The 18,748-nt window shown below is 44.1% G+C and overlaps 1 protein-coding gene across 1 annotated transcript; it reads right to left on the bottom strand.

Moving 5' to 3' along the window:
• Positions 1–1,854: 1,854 nt before the first annotated feature.
• On the bottom strand, positions 1,855–18,236 carry LOC114800308 (rho-related GTP-binding protein RhoA-D-like). Its single transcript, XM_028997481.1, has 5 exons — positions 18,088–18,236; positions 8,083–8,240; positions 5,232–5,352; positions 4,491–4,621; positions 1,855–4,014 (listed from the first exon to the last, which is right to left on the bottom strand). Exons 2-5 carry the CDS (start codon positions 8,236–8,238, stop codon positions 3,841–3,843), a joined length of 582 nt encoding a protein of 193 aa, XP_028853314.1. The 5' UTR covers positions 8,239–8,240; positions 18,088–18,236; the 3' UTR covers positions 1,855–3,840.
• Positions 18,237–18,748: the final 512 nt, after the last annotated feature.

Here is an 18,748-nt window from a genome sequence, read left to right as displayed (position 1 = left end):
CAAACTCACAGCCTTGGAGGTATGAGACCATGTCGCTGCGTTGCCGTGTTTTACTAAGAATGCCATGTATGTTTGCTGTGAATGTGCACATCATCATATGCATATCATTAAAAAAATGTGTGCAGAATATATTTTCACACCACAGGAGGGTGCTGTGATGCTGCCTAATTTGTGATTATGGAGTCCGCCTCCACACGCTGATAAATAGCGGTGCATGTGTCCATGCGTGCGTCTCTGCCGTTACTAAAATCCTGATGAAGAAAGAATGATTAATGTCTGCACAAACGGAGTGTAGATTAGAGTTTGTTATCCATGCCATAAAAATATGTTTAAGTCTATCAAAATGATCACATTGGGTGACGTGCTTCTACCTGAGCTATTAAAAAATTAAAAATACGAAATGAAGTGAGGTTTGGCTAAAAGTTTCTAGAGTGAAAGTGAAGTGATTGTCATTGTGAAACACCGCTTCACAGCACACGTATATATAATGAAATGTGTCCTCTGCTTTTTAACATCACCTTTGGTGAGCAGTGGGCATGACAGGCGCCCAGGGAGCAGTGTGTAGGGGCGGTGCTCAGTGGCACCTTGGCAGATCGGGATTCCAACCGGCAACCTTCTGATCACGGGGCTGCTTTCTTAACCGCTAGGCCACCACTGCCCCGTTAGTGGTAGTGCTGCTTACCAGTACTCCATGCAGTGTTAATGTAATTTATCACTGTGCTTTTCAATTTGGCTCCTAGGGTGCCAATGTCCTTTTACATTTGGTCTTTCTGCTCATGCATCATTAGGTTGTTAATGGTCGTCTGCAGAGGAGGTGACTGCATATGAATTCAAATCAGACATGAGGAGATCTAGATCGCCTCCAGACCCAAATGGCTTATCTGTCATAGTCAAAGAAGGGTCCTGCAGCACAAGTTCACCTTTCACACTGGGGTCGTAAAACTGGATGGCAGCCATCCATTATAGTGTGGGTAATGGAAGTGTGGGTTTAGGAGCAATTAAAAATTCATTAACACCAGAGCCAAACCGACTGCAGATTCCTATGTGATAGTGGCTGCAAACAGAAACACATGTCGATAGAGATGTCAGCGTGGAATGACTGAGCCCCCAGCCTACAGAGGTACAATCAAAGCCTTCCAAAAAAAAAAAAAAGACTTGACATATGCGTCATACTTTCTTACAATCAAGTAGAATGAAAACAGGCAGACAGGTAAGACAACTCTTAGTGTGGCAGTAGCCTGGGTAACAAACTCACCTATCAACCAGAAGACCACAAATTCAGCAGTTCAAACCCCACTTACTACCATTGTGTCCTAGAGCAAGACACTTAATCCTGAGTGTCTCCTGGGGGGACTGTCCCTCTAACTATTAATTGTAAGCCTCTCTGGATAAGGGTGTCTTGAGACATGAGAATGTGACTTGCCTAAATTCTGGTGTCTTTTAAGGCCTTATGACCCCCACTATACCATTTTCTTTAATGTGTGTTCTTTTAATTGAGGTCATATTCTAGTATTTTATGACCCTTCCCTATTCAATAAGTCAAAGCATTTGTTAAAGTCTAAATTAATACATAGGTTTAATTTTTTCAATGAATACCTTAATTAGAATAGTATAATGAAAACGTAATGCAACAAATCATAATTTAGTAAGCACAGTTTCTCTTATTAACTTGCCCAATGGCCAAATGTTAATGTCCAAAGGATATTTATGAGAGAGTTCATTTGTTTTTCTTCAAACTTCTGGGTTACAGTGCAGGTTAGTTGATTTAAATGATTTGTGATGAAAATTAAGCACAGTTTTTTGTATCCATATAAAGTTTGAACCATTTTCTTAAAAGTACAGTACATACAAGTATGTAGTTACATTTTTATAAAAAATTGATCTCTTTTCATTTTTGCTCAGAGCTCAGGCGCACATAACTGGAATGGACTTGTCTCAAAAATAGTTTATTATCATTGGTTGATTTTACTTAAACCAAACATTCACTGCTCATTGTAATCATAGAAATCTGGATTGGTACTCGTAGTCTGTAATACTTCCAGAAAAAAGGAAGATGACACAAAACAGCAGTTAGTTGTTCCCAAGGTAAAGATGTACACTGTAGACACTGTGGGCTTGCTCATGCAGACACGGACGTAATAAAGATGTTACATCTAGTGCATTGCAGATCTGGGACGTTCAACCCACGCGGACAAGGAACAATAAGCGGTCATCGGCATGCTATCTTCACACTGTAATTGTCACACGTACCCAGCCTTCTCTGTCATCAGGGTATTCCTGTCCTTTCTGGTCATTGTGCTCTACATTTGTGTGCTTCTGTAACATTCTTCCATATACTTGAAATAATTTCCTTGGCAATATGAAAAGGACCTTAAACAGAAAAGAATACAGGACAACCCTGGAAATAAAACGGGGAGATTTCAGACCCTCACCAACAGAGGGCTCTTCGTTACCAAGTGAAAAAGGTAGGTGTGGCAGTCACATGACAAGCCTGCGCTGCAATCCACTGGTTCTTTTTTTCATCATGTGTATATTGTTTCATACACTTGAGTGTTCTTAAAAGGTAATTTAATGATTTTTGGTTAAGTAATGGAGCAAATAAAAGTAAATAACTTTAAATCCTGACGGAATAAGAACCAAACCACTTGCGACCCAAATATCCACAAAGGCTCAGTTGAATTTGACGATGTGGTGCCTTTCACAAACCAAAGTCGTTCTGACCTAATGTTAATAGTTCCAGCTGGCACTAAGCATTACTACTTTATACTCTACTACGGGGGAATCGAAGGCACACAAATCACTCGTCTGTCACCTTGGGAAGGCACTGAAGAAAACAACGTGGCTCCCCACAGATATTTCACCTTAAGCCAGGATATGCGGCCTGACCAAAAAAACCAGGACCTGCTCCACCAGTTTCACTCTCTATTTACACATTACACATGCAAGACAAAACACCAGCGATTTCATTAGTCATAAGCCACAGAGGTCACATAAGCACGATCCTGCGGGCCGTCCTAAACAGAATGGCCACAAACGGGTTGTGCTGCAAATGCTGCTGACCCCGAGTGGCACCCCAGAGCCTGGGGTTAAGGCAGACAATGTCTGAGTGGCCGCAGGTTATTTAGAGAAATCTCTTTGCTGCTCCACCCTTCCAATTACTGCAAACAAACACTCCCGTCGACCCCCTTTTAAATACTTAGAACTTTAGCCCGATCAAACCTTTAAAAGCTAACATGGAACAAATGAGCTTGGTTTTTATGGTCTGGTTCAGTGCAGATTTCCTTTCTCACATCTGCCTCTTGGTGCGTGGCCAAACTAAGACAGGCCAGAAAGGATGGCAGTGCTGCGTCACACTGGGAGGGGGGAAGGAAATGGATGAAAATGATGACATGAGCACAGAAAAGGCACGTATTCTAATGACAAAACAGAACAAGAATATTCTGCGAGAGTTGCCGGACCCAAAAAGCGTAATGTAGTGTCAACTTGAGCTAGTGTCATAAACTATGCTGTGGGAAATAAATGGCCACATGTCTGTACAAAAACAATACTATTTTCAATTCTTGCAGTACTTTTAAACATAACTAATAACCCACTTTGCTTAAAAAAAGAGAGAGAAATAAAAAACAACACAATAGAATTCATTATTTAACTAAAGTCCAGTCTTTCACTATTTGCACTTGCATTTGAGAACCCACTTCAGGTTTGCGTGAAATGTGAGCTACAGTACAAAGATGCTGTTTGGTAAAGTTCTTTCCTCCTGCACTGGCTTTTCTTTCTCCAGCTTCGTCTTTCTTCTTCCTGGTCGTTTGTCAGCGGGTAGCTGAAGGGGCGGTGGCGCCCTCACAGCAGCAGGCAGCCGGATTTCTTCTTGCGCTTGCGCACCTGCAGTGCCGCCATGGTGGCCATCTCGAACACGTCCCTCACGCCCTCCTTGGTCTTGGCGGAGCACTCTAGATAACCGAAGGCGCTGATTCGGTTGGCCATGTCCCGGCCCTCCTCTGGCTTCACGGGTTCCTGAGAAACAGAGGAATTATCAGAGTTACTTACTGTCCATCACCTGTGAAAGTCGTCTAAATTTAATTTCAGATTAATAGCGCTGTTGTGTGGATCCCATCATCGCCTCAAGCTCTACGGGAGTTCTAATAATGAACTGATACAAGCATTTTCTGCCAGGCATTGTTCCAGATTTCCTGTTGGACTGAACCGGCAGGGTGGGTTGCAGTGTCTCTGACGCATCTGAGTAATATGATGACTGAGCGTTGGAGAATATGCAGACGCAAAAAGACAATGCTATGGCGTGGGCTGAGCATGAGCTTGTTCTCTTTGGGGAAAAACAGAGCCTATTACATAGACTGTCTACATAAACACCGTTTCCTGGCGCATCACAATGGCCCAGGCCCAGAGTGGCTGCTCACTTCCGTCCCCTCCCTGGCCAGATGCTGATTGCTGGTGTGCCCTCTGTGAACCGGGACTGTGGGGTGTGCACCTACCTGCTTCATCTTGGCCAGCTCCCGACGTGTGTGCTCGTCATTCCGGAGGTCTTTCTTGTTGCCAACCAAGATGATGGGAACATTGGGACAGAAGTGCTTGACTTCTGGGGTCCACTTCTCTGGAATGTTCTCTGCATTGGTGAGGAAGATCCACACATTTTACATGAATACTAAGATATGCAGCGAGCATTGGGTTTCAGTGGCTAAATTACAGTAAATATACTATGGTGGTTGAGACTTAACTGTGAGTGAAAAAACATCGGCTCTAAAAATGGTTATCATGTGCAATGATGGATTGGCCAATGTGATGCCCTTTTATATGTGCGTCCATGTGTTTCCACCAAATAAGGTTAAAACCAGTCTTGATATGATGAAAAATGGCCCAAAGGTAGCCTTATAATACATAACACTGTTCTGAAAAGTAAAATATTCATGTTTAAAAAGTATGTAGTTAGAGCAGAAGATTATAAGAAAAAGTACAGTGAAGATAACTAACTAGTTCAGTTCAATAACAAAATAGTTGTTGTATATAACAAATGACCTAAATTGTGAAACTACAGAGTGAATCATCTTGGCTTTTTTTATCCCTGCATGCTGCATGTTCCCAGAAGATGGAACTGGTTGCATTAAGTTTCATCATAGCGGGTTCTAAACATGACGTGACATGATGTAAAAATGACACGACATCAGTCCAGTTAGACAGATTTCAGGTTTTATATCCGAACTTCATATATACTGTACCTAAACTGTCTGGGCTGTCGATGGAGAAGCACATGAGAATGACGTCTGTGTCTGGATAGGAGAGAGGCCTCAATCTGTCATAGTCCTCCTGTCCTGCTGTGTCCCACAGAGCCAGTTCCACCTGTGATCAGACACACACACACACACACACACACACACACACACACCTTTACAGCAAGCATTATAATAATATCCTGGAAAATGCCATTTTAACCTTAAGCCTACACAGCGGAAATATTAGGCGTGTGATGTATCAACACATAGATGGAATTACACTGACTGTGTACAAATATTTACACAGTGCAAACCCAGCTTTCAGTTTTGTAATTTCTCTGTGAATTGGGTGCAGTACGAGTTACCATATTCCATTCAGACTGGCAGAATAGGGAGTCATTTAAACAAGGAGACATAAATTAACATTCCATCACTTTATCTCAATGTCACACCAACTGGAGGTCAAATTCTGAAGGGCCAAATGTAAAAAGTCCTTTCAAATGTGCCATTTAGCCGTTGCTTGTCCTTAAACTACAGCAGGTCACATTTGAATGCTTTTGACAGCTTAGAGAGCTGTCAAATGGTTACGGAAACTGTAGAATAATTAATCATTTATGAATCCCAAAGCAAATAACTTACATCCATCTGTCTCTGATTAATATTGTCATTCTATTAGGTAAACCTCAAGTAAACCGATTTCCCTTCAAGTAAACCACTTCCCTTCTTAAGCCATTGTATTTTATCTTGCCCCTTATTATATCATTGTACAGAATTGTGTCTAATTGTTTGTTAATAAAAATAAAAAACCTTCAAATTCAAGATTAGCTAATGAGGCATTGGCACACTAGCTAATAAGGAAGCTACCTTGTAAAAGGTACCTAGTTCAAGTGTTTATTAAAATGAACAAAAACAACGAATAAAGTATTGTACAAAAAGGTCCACTCAGAATGATAAGTATTAAAACACACTGATATGTCAAGTGTCAAAGGATTCGGTTCAGAAGGGGCTACTCCGGATCTGGGGTTCGGACCAGAATTTTGTATTCGTCCTGTGTTATTATGTTTCCTGATTGTTTTCACCCATCTGCCTGTACAGAGCTGCCCTATTCATGTCTGTTTGCGGTCGAGTTGTAGTTTGTTTCCTGTGTGCGCCATGTAATTAAACCCCTTTCTCTCGACGTGGTGCGTATGCGGCCTCCTTCCTTGCCATCGTGACAAAGCATGAGTAGTTGCTACAGTGTGTTACGTTATTTACATTTACCAGATGTAGCTGATGCTCTTAACCAAAGCGACTTACAATCTGTGGGCAGTGCTGGCCTAGCGGTTAAGGAAGCGGCCTTGTTAACAGAAGGTTGCCGGTTCCACACACTGCTCTCTGGGCGCCTGTCATGGCTGCCCACTGCTCACCAAGGGTGGTGGTTAAAAGCAGAGGACACATTTCGTTGTGTCACCGTGTGCTGTGCTGCAGTGTTTCACAATGACAATCACAGGTACAGTAGCACTTGAGCTACTCAGGGTTAAGTGTCTTGCACAGGGACACAATGGTAGTAAGCAGGTTACTCACTGAGCCTCTGCGACGCCATGATCGAAGGTCACTGCAGAGAGGTCATTGGAATTCCGTGTAATTTCTGATACGTCTTAGAATTATGTTAGAATTCTGTTTTCTGCTACGAAGATCAACTGTGATTCTTCTCTGTGGTAAAGACCTGGTAGTACTACCTAAAGAACCTTCGTAAGTCTCGTTATATCCAAAATCCCTCAGAGACAAGGACACGGCTTGGCTTCATCCAATTGAAATTTCTTTTTAAGTCAATTAGGTTACGACGAGGTAAGGTGTGCGAAACCTTGTGTTGATGCAGAGTGATTTTCAGTCATTTCATTTCATAGCTGTATGATGGACACATGACTAAAAGATGCAGGCATTACTCATCTCTCCCAAAATAGACTTAGCAGTGTGTGGGCCGGTACCGCGTACACATGACATGTGCAATGTGAGCTGGCATGCCTCCCTCCGGAGAGAGGGGGGGGTGGAATGAAAGGAAGAAGGAAACAAGAGTTTGTTTTTTAAGAGCTGGCCCATCCCACACAAGGTGATAAAGCTATCCTCCCTAAGGGAACCAGGACTTCAGTTTGGTAGCATTTTGCCAGTCTTATCCATTTGCCTTGCATTAGGGGATTTGTGCGCGAGTTGTCCCGTGGGACAGGGGGTTCTGTGAGACGCCACAATAAGCCTTCATGCTCTGTGGTGGCTGCATTTGAATTGCAAAGCCTACATTTCCTGTAAATGAAAAACAATGCAACGCCCCCTCACAGGAAATGAACAGGCCCATTTATCAAGCCAATAGGAGAGTCTATGGGGGAAAGGGGGGGACCACCAGATATCCATGTTCCCATTTTGCACAGGAAACCAGCGAGTGCAGCCATTTCCTGTTTTGCCAGACGCAGAAGCATAGGTGGCCAGCGCAGTGGGCTTCTGTTCAACCTTATCGCCCCTAACTGCTCAAACAAGAGGCCCTTCCCAGCAAAACTCTGGAGAACGTCACTCAGTCCAAAAAGTACAGACTTGAAACAAGTGAGATCTGCTGATTGGCAAAACGTTTCCTACGAACGACCATTAAGGTCACAGAATTTGTATTAGATTATGTCACCAAAGAGATGGATAAAGCTTAGGGATTTGCATCGTTAACCTGATTATTTTGGTTTTAACTTAATGAAATGGTCAAATGAATGTCAATCAGCTGATACTTTTCATGCCTTCTTCTGTTCTGTATTTACGATTAAGGTCAGACACATTTGTAAATGTATTTGTTATGATCAGATGTAATTCTCTTATATAAAATGAGACCAGAAGTACCAACCTGTTTGCCCTCCACCTCAATGTCAGCAATGTAGTTCTCGAACACAGTGGGCACGTACACCTCAGGGAACTGGTCTTTGCTGAAGACGATGAGCAGGCACGTCTTCCCACACGCTCCATCTCCCACTATCACCAGCTTCTTCCTGATGGCTGCCATTCCTGTAAAGAGGACAGAGCAGTGGGGACGCTCAGATTCAGGGGACATTTCAAAGCAGAAGCTGGGCGGAGAGGAGGCGTGAAACTGATGATGGCTCAAAGTTGAAAAATAGCTCTGCAGAACCAGTTATGCAATTCTGCTAAAAGCAGCATTATGTGATTTGTGACACAAAAAAAGCCTGATGTGATAAAACCATCATATAGGCATTTCGTTTAAGATAACGGATAATATCAGACTATTGCAGGACTCTTCTCCTTGGCTTTAACAACAAAACAACATTACACGTTAGGGGGGAAAACGGTGTCAGCCCTGCGTGGCTTGTATTTAAAATAGTTTGATGGTTATGTCATGCATTCAGTCCCGACACATCCAAGAGCCTAATTGCTTACAAAGGAAGCAACGCTGAAAGACGAGAATAAACGGTGTTCTGTAAATACGGCACATCCTGCTCCATTGTTTTGCCTTCAAATAGGGCCATTTCTGCAGGCCATCGTGAAGGCGTCGTTTTTTTTTTTCCATAGCTAGGAATACTACTTTTCTAGCATGATGACATGGTTTCAAATAATCTTTATAGCTTGTCGACACCACTGCATTTGCACTACAAAGCAAAAACAGACACCCAGTGAACAGCCACCAGTAAAACAACAGCACAAAAACCTAATTCCCACTCAGGGACACACGGATCTAGGTTGCAGAAACTGGCACAGTCTGATATCATCTGGGAATAACACTAATCCTACCTCTAAACCATACTTTAACCTGCAGCATTATTCATGCTATTCCAGGTTTTTATTAACTCCAACGCTGCATACTTATAAACATTTTTTTAAATAATGTTGTTTGTGCTACTTGCCCTGTATGGTTGACATTCTTTAGTTCAATGGTTACTCCAAGTTCCATGCATTAATAATTATTATTTGCTTTGTGACAGTCATTCTTGTTTTTATGAACTGTGGGATATGCATGCATCGGGTTCTACATTGCACTGTAGTTCCGTCTAATCAATCTAGAGCAACTCGAACCCAAAGTGGCTGCGCCAGGCAGCTGAAACCACACCGCGTATCAGAGCTGCACCCAAGGCTCAGCGTTTCCACTTGAATGTTCCGCCGCTTATCGGAAAGGACGTGGTATAATTATGCCTGCAAAAGACTATAAAAATGGAAATTTGCTCTAGTTACAGAAATTATTTCATTTCAGGATTATGGCCCTTGAAGCTATGCGGAAGTATAAAAATACCCTTGGCCTTTGCTGACTGCTAAATTCAAAATTGATAAGCTTCACTGATGAATAACATCCCTCTTCTGCCTCTGCCAAATGCAGATCAGATTTGAAATACTGCTGCCACCCAAGACGCCGTACAAATCTGGACACCCCGGCTAATCCTAGAGCTCGGAAAATAACTGGAAGACACAATGCCACTGCCGCTGTGCAGGCGGTGCGAACAGCCCACATTAGGCTGGCTGCGAGCAGATGCTGAAGTGTTTTCCTGGAGCCCCGCAGCCTGTGTGGGAAGGGATAGGCTCGCAGCGACGGCGGCAGCAGCGGTGATGAATGGGTGCCGCTAGAGGAGCGCTGCTGGGCATGCAGTCATCCGGCTCCTACATCATATGCTCTCCTACACAGATCTGACATCCGCCTCCACCAGGCAGAAAGAGCTCAGTCTCTGCGTTGGCTCAGAGAGATTACTGGATCTAAACCACCAAATGTCATAAAATATTTGATTATGACCAAATATGACCAATAAGATGCATTTGTGATTAAGTCCTACGCACTTAAAAACCCTGACCTTGCTCACCTGTTTACATGTTCGCAGGTAGGATTCACCTAGTGGTTCTTTCTTGTATGACACAGAAGACAAGAAACATGTTGGTAATCAAAGGATTGTTAATTTTATGACAAATTTATGAGTACATTTATGGTTTTACATGTAGATTGATTGTAATAATCATTAAGAACTGATTGTGCTGACTATTTTATATTGGTCTTAGTAGTCACCTAATACTGTATCTGAAGTCTTTTTCCAAAATTACAGCCACTTTGCGGCAGTCCCACAATGAGATTTCCCCAGGATGCGCTGTTTCGGTGTGTGTGCAGCTTTCAATGCTAATGAGGAAGAGAGAGGCGGGACGAGGAGGAGAGTGGCCTATAGGAGTTGAGGGGTATTCGTGGAAATTATGTCATCAACTCCATTCACCAACCACAATGTTTGGTGCAGATAGGAAGCCGTGTTAGCAATTTTTTTCTGCGTTTCTTTAGGTTCTTGTGTGACTGAACTAAAAAAAATACATTTGTGCTAATTTATGCGTCCAATCACAGAGCAACTGCAATGCCACGCATGTTTGGGTGCCATGACAGTCGGTGGAGATCACATTTCCCCCTTTTGATGACATAAGGGGACAAATTCCAGATCCGACCATCTGAGCTGCCGCTCTGAAAGGTGAAGCAGAATGGCCAAAGCACTCTTTATTTACACTTATCGCCATTTCTAGCCACCATAGACAGGTGAGGGGAAACTTGTATTAATGTTAAATTATCTCACAAAGTGACATTTTTATGATAGGTGCTGCATGATTAATCTAATCGCAATCGTAATCGCGATGTCAGTCTGTGCAATTACATGAACGCAAAAAGCTGCGATTTAAATGATTAGTACATGGATTGGATCGGCAACATATCCGATCCATTCTCTCATTCTCTCAAAGTTTGCGAGTCTCACTTCAGTCGGATGTGACGTATTTGGTCACATGACTTTCGATTCGGAGACATATGGTTAGACGCCGCATGACGCGCTGCATCGTACGTCAACGTCGCCGCCATATTGCGAGAGTCTCTGCTGTGGCGTGAAGCATATACATGTCTATGGAGAGAAGTGCATAAAAATGCCTCACTCTTGTGCTGCTTGGTGCTGTACAAACCGCTGTACGCTCCAAACCAGGGATTACATTTCATAGGTAAGGCTGGACAATTGTTTTTAATATATTTTTGCCATTATAAAATCCCTGTTTTATAAGTCTTAACCTTAGCTAAGATAGGCTAAGATAGCGAAGCTATGCATTCCTGTGTTCAAGTCAGCCTCCAAACAACGTTTTGGCTAAACGTAGGCATTAACTATTTAGACTGTTCTTAGCTGTTTAGTTAACTTTTCTCAAACTTTGAAGGTTTCCTAAAGAAATTCACCTCTGTTTACAAATCTTAACCTTAGCTAAGCTAGCAAAGCTATGCATCCCTGAGTTCAGGTCAGCCTCCAAACAACGTTTTGGTTAAACGTAAGAACTATAATATGGGATTTTATAATGGCCAAATATAATCAAAACAGTTGTTTAGCCTTACCAGGGTTTGTCGTTCGACAGTAATGTAAAAGAGTTTTTTTGTGATTTATTTAATTTTGTAGAATATTGTATTTTGAAAGCACTGGGCATTTCAGGTTATAAGTAGTTTGTATGTTTATCATATCGCAATCGCATATCGCAATATTGATCTCAATAATCGCAATATGTCTTTTTCCCCAAATCGTGCAGCCCTAATAGGGACCTTAAATGTTTTTTTTTGTGGGTGTCAAATGAGCATCTGAAGCTTAAAACTGCATTCATTTCAACTCCATTGTTTGGCAGATCACTGTGCTAACCATGAGTGAGGAGTTCCTTTTACTCATTCAAGAAATGATAAAAAAAATGGTCTATATCTGACTGTAACTAGACATTTCACCCGAGGTGAAATAGATAGTTAGATGAGGTAAGAGGAATGCCTCTCTCTTGAGGTAAAGCAGAGATGGTGGGGGCTCAGACATGCAGAACACCAGAGGCCTGAGGCTCTCGCTGTGAAACAAAGCAAACACCACTTCCTCTGCTCCTGTGGGGAGTTTGGCTCTGCCTCTGTTTGCACAGGCCTCAGTGGAACCCGACTGGGGTCTCAGGCCACCTCAAGCATAGAACCAGAAGCATAGAATGGCCATTAACATCAGCGGGGAGACTGCAGCTTTTCCTGTGGGTGGGCCTTGATGCCCGTAACAGTAGCCAGTTCTGTGAAATGCTAAGGAAAGACTGCAGAAAAATACCACACATGGGTTGTGCCAGAACTTGTATCATTTCCGCTTGCAATTTCTTTGCCATATACTGTGTGCAAGGACAAGGGGAGTAAAAAAAAAAAAAGCACTATGACACAGGAGTGTTTTCATGTATCAGTCAGGTACCACAGATGGAACAAGTTATTCCTGTTGCGGGGACAAACACTCTCAAAATGCGTTTCGCTCTGCCAGCCTTTTGTGTTGTGATCAGCTTTTCTGTGCCGGCACCTGACTCTCACCTGACAGACAAGCAAAGGGAACGTCACAAAATGTCTCGGCTTTATCCGTGAACCTGTGACCTTCAATATGAGTGGAATTCTTCCATTTCTCAAGGTCTCACAATGAAATATACACACTACACTGTGAAATAAAAAAAACGAAACAGGACTGGTTTGAGTACGGTGCGGAAAAGAGAGTTGAAATAGATCAAATCGCATCTCACTTAGTTTCTAAATCCTATTTTACTTGGCATATTGGAATCCAGGGTGTGTCGTCATTACTCCATCTTATTAGCCACTTGTGAAGAGCGTCATTTTTAACATTGCGTCTTCATAAATACCGCGCATGTTGAATCTATTATGCCAACACAAGACATTGTCTTTGTCTTTAATCGTCCAGTTCTGTGCATGGAATTATTGCATTTACCCAGGAGAAATATTGGGTAATAATAATATGGGCAAGATCATGTTTTCATTATGATAGAAATGTTAGCACCATTTCATCCTTATTTGTAGCAGCCCAGTTTCAGAGCAAAGGATGCAGGCAGCACTTTTTATGTGTAGTCAAGCACACAGGAAAATCTGCAAATATTCTTCCTGAAACATCATTCATTATTCAGGATAAGGAGAGGGGGAAAACTGCTATCTTGCACAAACCGATCTTGAGAGAATGGCTGAGGGAAGGGATTAGGCCGTCTGCAGTTGTGTCTGCTGACATGTTGAGTCTACAGATTTCACACGCCCCTCACAGGAATGTTTCGCCATAAGATCATGTTTGTGTTGACTCTATTTGAGCATGGCAAGGCAGACAAGCAGGCCCTAATCGCACCCTCACAGGAATTAGCATGGAATGAGAATTTATCTGATATTATTAATAATAAATGGATGATCGTAATTAAGATGCCTGCAGGTTGTCCATTACTCCTGTGATGTGAGAGGTCTAATTGGTCCAACCCATTCTCAATTTGCAACTGCATCATAACAGCTTGCAATCAAACCTCGATCAAAGAGATGAGAATCAGCTACACAGCCAAATTAAAAACCCAATTATAATGCAAAATAAATTGCTAAATGTGATTAATTAGACATGTAACATGACCAATATGTGATTGGTGATGCACAACAGCATGGTTTAAAGAACAAAGCAAAACACGACTTGTTTTTATAGTAAATGGACATAGAGCTGGACCTTCACTATTGCCACCGTCTTCATTTCAAAGAGCTCTCCTGCTGTTGTTGTGATCAAAATGGCTTCAGATTGGTGCACAGATGACACAGGGGTCCACAGATTTTTGCCACATCTTGCTGCTGCTGAAGCTTGAAGGGGTTTATGCAACTGGGACAGCAATAGGTATCCATGTGGGACAATTGAGGGTGACACCTTGCTCGGGCCCTGGGGACTGCACGCATGCGGTACAGCAACTTTCCAGCTGTTGTCAAAAGACAGAGTTAAAAAACTCTGAAAAGTGAAGTGATTGTCACTTGTGATACACAGCAGAACAGCGCAGCACACAGTGAAATTTGTCCTCTGCTTTTAACCCATCACCCTGAGTGAGCAGTGGGCAGCCATGACAGGTGCCCGGGGAGCAGTGTGTGGGGACGGTGCTTTGCTCAGTGGCACCTCAGTGGAAACCTTCTGATTACGGGGCCTCTTCCTTAACCACTAGGCCACCACTGCCTCACTATTTATTGGCCTAAATAGTTCTGAGGGAGTTCTTTCCTCCCCTTCACCACAGGGGTTATTTACAGTAAGCTGAAGAAAGGCCCAGCCTGAATGGTGTTGTTCACTTTTCTGCACTTCTGAAAGTAATAAACAGCCCACTGCACTCATTCATTCACTTCAGGAAAATGAAAAAAATTTTAAAAAGCCAAATTGTAAGCAGAGGCCCATGCAAATGAGAAAAGTCACTTCCCCCGATTCAGCAAACACTCCTGCCTGACTGTTAACCCTCAAACACACAAACCACAAAATGTCTCGGCTTAATCCGTGAACCTGTGACCTTCAATGCGAGTGGAATTCTTCCATTTCTCAAGGTAACGTCTCACAATGAAATATACACACTACGCTGTGAAATAAAAAAACTAAACACGACTGGTTTGAGTACGGTTCGGAAAAGAGAGTTGAAATAGGTCAAATCGCATCTCACTTAGCTCCTAAATCGCATTTTGCTTGGCACATTGGAATCCAGGGAGTGTCGTCACTACTCCATCTTATTAGCCTCGGTTTTACCAGTGGGAGTGCAAAAATTCCAACAGATGGAACTACCATCATGTGTCTCTCCAAGGTGGTAAGAAAATGAAAAAAGAAAAGCCATATTGTAAGCGGAAGCCCATGCAAATGCGAAAAATCACTTCCCCCGATTCAGCAAACACTCTGGCCTGACTGTTTACCCCAAAACACACCGACCGGAATGTGCAAAGAGAGGAGGAGCTCCCCGTTTTCTCAGGTTCCAGGTGCATGTTTGAGAACTGGGTCACAGTTCAAACTGGCAGACAAGCCGGACCGAAAGAATGACTCAGTGTTTACGTGCCAAAACGGACCTGCAAGTAGGTGGCATGGTTACCCACCGTGCAAAGGACGTCTGGATGGCAGGAATGTGGAATCACACATTTCGAATGAGTCACTGAATTTAAAAGAAATGGATTCGATAAAGGACCTCTCTCTGTGACAGAGGCAGTGAAGCAGTTTTGCCAATAATAACCTACATATTGGATACCCAGAGCCATCATGCAGAGCCAGAGCCACCATGCAGATGAATCTGAATTTAATGAGGACAAATGATATATATATATAATTTTTTTATTGCTCTGAATTCCATAAGGTGCCGGCTTGGAAACAGAAGGGTGTCACAATCGCCGCTTCAGCGCTTCAGAACTGTGGCTGCTGATAGTGCCTTGCTATGGTGCATTGTACAGAAGTGGAGGTTTATGACAGTGATGAAAAATAAGACACCGGCACGAAAAAAGCGGCACCACTGGCGAAACACCATCAGGCTCGATGACAGGAATCTTGCCAACAGTGCAGCGTCGACTCTTCTGGCAAGATTTATAGGGTCACAAGACAGTGACGGACAGACAGGCACTAGGCTAAATGGCTCTGCCAGCGTGAATTTTCACACACTGACAATGTTTTTCGGTCCAGGACAGCTAATGAGCTTTAAGATTTAGCCGGGTCCACATACTTGTCATTTTCCCCAATCGGTCTTTGTTAATGGTTACCTCACTAGGCCCCAAGGCAGCCATACAGTGCAGGGCTATTAAATTCCAGATAGCTCTTAATCTCAGTGTAATGGCACCCCATCACACTAGGTAATAAATATCAAATTATGGCGCATGAAATGAGTGAGAAGTGTGGATTAAAAACAAATGGTTTTTCATTTACGAAATGAAATGCAAAACCATCCTTGGCTAGCCAGTGGAGATTTTTACGGGGCACCCGTGAGAGCCCAGTGAACCAGGACAGTAATAAATGATGGAGGGACAACGAAATTCCACATGGCCATGTATATAACAGAGGGAATATTTAAATATCTAAAGGTGGTAGTAGCCTAGTGGGTAACACACTAGCCTATGAGCCAGAACACCCAGGTTCAAATCCCACTTACTACCACTGCGTCCCTGAGCAAGACACTAAACTAAGTGTCTCCAGGGGGACTGTCCCTGTCACTACTGATTGTAATTCGCTCTGGATAAGGACGTCTGATAAATGCTGTAAATGTAAATATCTAAAACCACCACTTGCCTCATATATTAATGTCACAAGGGTCTAATTAATACATTAGTACATTTATTATACCCCTATGAATATTCATGCTGGGATTTTCCAATCATGTATTTCAGATAATGTTAATATGGTCGGTTGTCAATCCCACAAGAAACAAGACAGGCGGTGGCATGAAACCAGGACACAGTGACCCTGAAAGTTACGCCAGTCACAATCCCTCATGTTGCCCTGCACAGTGAGGTGGCGCTTTCACTTAACCAGTCAAGGCAGGAGTCTGCATGCTTTTCTCTTTTCGTACCATTAACGCACGACACTTGATCTGGTCTTTCGACAACGTGATCCATGAAAGGAACAACAACAACAAAAAATAAACCCCTTAAGCATGAGGCTATTTGAGTGGCTCATTGTACTAATGTTAGGCCGACTGGATTATGCAAAATTTCACAATGAGGAAGGGACTGCGTGAAAAGACGTTGCAAAAACATAGTTGCTAATATGAAATTAGGTAAAATAAATTATTAACTAGGTTTCAAACTCAAAATGAAACAATATCATACAAAATTTGCCCAGATAATTTGATATAAACGTCTGAACTGGAGACCTCCTACAGTCGCGACCTCGATCTTAGGTTAATTCTGTCGACTGAGAGACGTTCTTCTGGGGAAAGATGAGAATCAGATCAGGGTTCTGGAAAACACCACGCCCCTCCACCCCTCGCTCCACCTTCGGTTTTCAACAAGTAGCGTCACCTTTACGAAGCGCGTTCGACCTTAAAACCATTAACTAACCGGCTAAACACACACGCACACACACACGGGCACATGCGTGTATTCACCCCCCAACTCTCCAACTGCACACGACGCTCATGTCGCGATATAAACAAACCCCTTTTAGCGCAGCCGACATCGGATACAAAGTTTCGGCCGCCGCTTCACCCTCACGCCGCTCCTGACGGCGGAGAGAGAGACGGAACCCCGACAAACCGGGGAACCTGTTACCACCCGGCCGCCGCTCCACCCTGACGGAGGGGGGGAGGGAGAGATAGAGAGAGAGAGAGAGAGAGAGAGAGAGAGGGACACGGAACCCCGACAAACCGGGGAACCTGTTACCACCCGGCCGCCGCTCCACCCTGACGGAGGGGGGGAGGGAGAGAGAGATAGAGAGAGAGAGGGACACGGAACCCTGACTATCCGGGGAACTTGTTACCACCGGGCCGCTGCTCCACCCTGACGGAGGGGGGAGAGAGAGACGGAACCCCGACTATCCGGGGAACCTGTTACCACCGAGAGAGAGAGAGAGACGGAACCCCGACAAACCGGGGAACCTGTTACCACCGGGCCGCCGCTCCACCCTGACGGAGGGGGGGGGGGGGGGGGGACACGGAACCCTGACTATCCGGGGAACCTGTTACCACCGAGAGAGAGAGAGAGACGGAACCCCGACTATCCGGGGAACTTGTTACCACCGAGAGAGAGAGAGAGACGGAACCCCGACTATCCGGGGAACCTGTTACCACCGAGAGAGAGAGAGAGACGGAACCCCGACTATCCGGGGAACTTGTTACCACCGGGCCGCTGCTCCACCCTGACGGCGGGGGGAGAGAGAGACGGAACCCCGACCATCCGGGGAACTTGTTGCCGCCCGCGCTTTATTCATGGCGTAAACCGCACGTGCATTGCGCTCATTTGCATAATAAACAGATATGAAGTAGTACAAAAAAAAAGACACGAAACGAATCTATTTAAGAAGCCGGCAAACATGGGGATATTTCCACTTAAGGCGGAAGAAAAGTGGTCCACTTTTAGAATGGAGCGTAAACCGCAAAGCGTGGTTTAAAGCCCGACCTGGTTCGTGGTGCTCGGGGTCGCTCTCCGCCCGTCGCCGGTCCTGCTGCAGTGAAGTGTGAATTACACGGGCGGCAACGCCGAGCGGCGCTGGCGGAACGGATCCTCCCACCGACGGGAGAGGCGGCGGCGGAGGATCTCCGGGATCCCGATCCCTCCCTTCCGCCCTCAGTAATCATGACGTCATTGTTTTGCGGCGCGCGTGGGTTCGTCGAGGGGGGGGGGGCGGCTTTGCGGCGTTGGGTTGGGCTGGACAACGAGGGTTTATGCACTGTGTCCAGAATTTGTACTGTTTCTTTCAAGGAATGGTTTGGTGTCCATTTGGGGTTCTAGACCACAGGTTTTCCAAATTCGCGGTTCAAATCTCTTCAAATAAGAACACACGGAAATATACAGGCCAAAAGTTTGGACACACCTTCTCATTCAATGTGTTTTCTTTATTTTTATGACCATTTATAGCCGCCCTTTGCTCTGATTACTGCTTTGCACACTCTTGGCATTCTCTCGATGAGCTTCAAGAGGTCGTCACCTGAAATGGTTTTCCAACAGTCTTGAAGGAGTTCCCAGAGGTGTTTAGCACTTGTTGACCCCTTTACCTTCACTCTGCGGTCCAGCTCACCCCAAACCATCTCGATTGGGTTCAGGTCCGGTGACTGTGGAG

The sequence above is a fragment of the Denticeps clupeoides genome, chromosome 12 (genome assembly GCF_900700375.1).
Source record: "Denticeps clupeoides chromosome 12, fDenClu1.1, whole genome shotgun sequence".
Classification (NCBI taxonomy): Eukaryota; Metazoa; Chordata; class Actinopteri; order Clupeiformes; family Denticipitidae; genus Denticeps; species Denticeps clupeoides.
Note: the sequence above shows the minus strand (reverse complement) of the source record. Positions and strands in the feature narration are given on the sequence as shown.

Bases quoted from the DNA above. Each gene is read 5' to 3' on its own strand.
- LOC114800308 (XM_028997481.1), bottom strand. From the start codon at position 8,238: ATGGCAGCCATCAGGAAGAAGCTGGTGATAGTGGGAGATGGAGCGTGT. The intron at 5,353-8,082 runs GTTGGTACTTCT...GTCTGATCACAG, and splicing joins TTGAGGTGGAGGGCAAACAG to GTGGAACTGGCTCTGTGGGA. The intron at 4,622-5,231 runs GTACAGTATATA...TCACCAATGCAG, and splicing joins CGACAGCCCAGACAGTTTAG to AGAACATTCCAGAGAAGTGG.